The following is a 1,285-nucleotide window of genomic DNA, read 5'->3' as shown; positions in this document are numbered from 1 at the left end:
GGTGTCCTTAGACATCGCCAACGCCTTTAACAGTCTGCCCTTCGATGTGATAGTGTCGGCACTCCGCTACCACGAGGTGCCGGCCTATCTCATCAGGCTGCTGACGGACTACCTGCGGGACCGAGAGGTTGCGTTCATTGATGGGCGCGGCGAGATGGTCCGGCGCGCAATCTCCTGTGGAGTGCCCCAGGGATCGGCTCTAGGGCCGATTCTCTGGAACATCGGCTACGACAGTGTGCTGCGGGGCTCGCTCGTCAGAGGGATGAGCGTGCTCTGCTACGCGGATGACACACTGGTCGTAGCCACAGGAAGGGCTCTGCCGGAGCTATGCGCGAGGGTGGAGGTGGCCACCGAGATGATCGTGGCCCGCATAAGGGGCTTAGGTCTTAAAGTAGCCCCTCAAAAAACCGAGGCCTTGATGTTTCATGGGCCTCGGCGCGGGCCACCCCCGGGTGCCCACCTCACTATCGAGGGCGTTCGGGTGCGTATTGGTGCCCAGATGAAGTACCTGGGCATCGTCCTGGATGGGCGTTGGACCTTCCGCGCCCACTTCGAGGGACTGGCCCCAAAGTTGGTGGGAGCAGCGGCGGCACTGGGCAGGTTGCTGCCTAATTTGAGGGGCCCCAGCGTTAGTTGCCGCAAACTATACGCTGGGGTTATAAGGAGTATGGCCCTTTACGGGGCTCCGATATGGGTCGGTTCTCTCGATCGAGAGAACCGTGCCTCCCTGCGGCGCCCGCAACGCATCATCGCACTGCGGGCCATCAGAGGCTACCGCACCGTTTCACACGGTGCGGCGTGTGTGTTGGCCGGGCTACCCCCGTGGGAGCTGGAGGCCGAGGTCCTTGACGCGGTTTACAGATACCGAACGTCAAGGCGGCAAGCAGGGGAGCGACCGGCCATGGAAGAGGTGGAGCGCGTCCGCGATCTCGCTCGGGAGGAGCTTCTGCGGCGCTGGGAGCTGGAGCTTGCGGGTCCCCGCTATGGCGTAAGAACCATAGAGGCGATCCGCCCAGTCCTGGACCAGTGGGTGCATCGGAGGCACGGTTCCCTTACCTATCNATAGCTATCGCACCCGAACGGCGCGAGCGCCGGCCGCGGACGCGTATCGTCAGTCAGAATCACTGCCCAGCGCCAAACGCACGTCGCCGTGCGCCCGGCTTTGCTTCTCGCTACCCGCTCGCGTAAATTGTTTGTGACGCGAACTTGAAAGCTTCCTATTTGTATCTTCCTAACTTTCTTCGCTGTGAACTGTCGCTTCTCCTTCTCTCTGTGCTATACAAAT

General features: G+C 61.6%; 1 protein-coding gene across 1 annotated transcript; it reads left to right on the top strand.

The window, feature by feature from the left end:
- Positions 1-381: 381 nt before the first annotated feature.
- LOC114356361 (uncharacterized) lies at positions 382-1,066 on the top strand. The gene has a single exon (XM_028309473.1). The coding sequence runs from the start codon at positions 419-421 to the stop codon at positions 1,064-1,066; it is 648 nt and encodes a 215-aa protein (XP_028165274.1). The 5' UTR covers positions 382-418.
- The last annotated feature ends 219 nt before the right edge of the window (positions 1,067-1,285 follow it).

The sequence above is a fragment of the Ostrinia furnacalis genome, unplaced genomic scaffold, assembly GCF_004193835.3.
Source record: "Ostrinia furnacalis isolate ACB-3 unplaced genomic scaffold, ASM419383v2 OfSCF2800, whole genome shotgun sequence".
In the NCBI taxonomy this organism is placed as follows: domain Eukaryota; kingdom Metazoa; phylum Arthropoda; class Insecta; order Lepidoptera; family Crambidae; genus Ostrinia; species Ostrinia furnacalis.
This window is presented reverse-complemented; position numbering and strand designations above follow the sequence as displayed.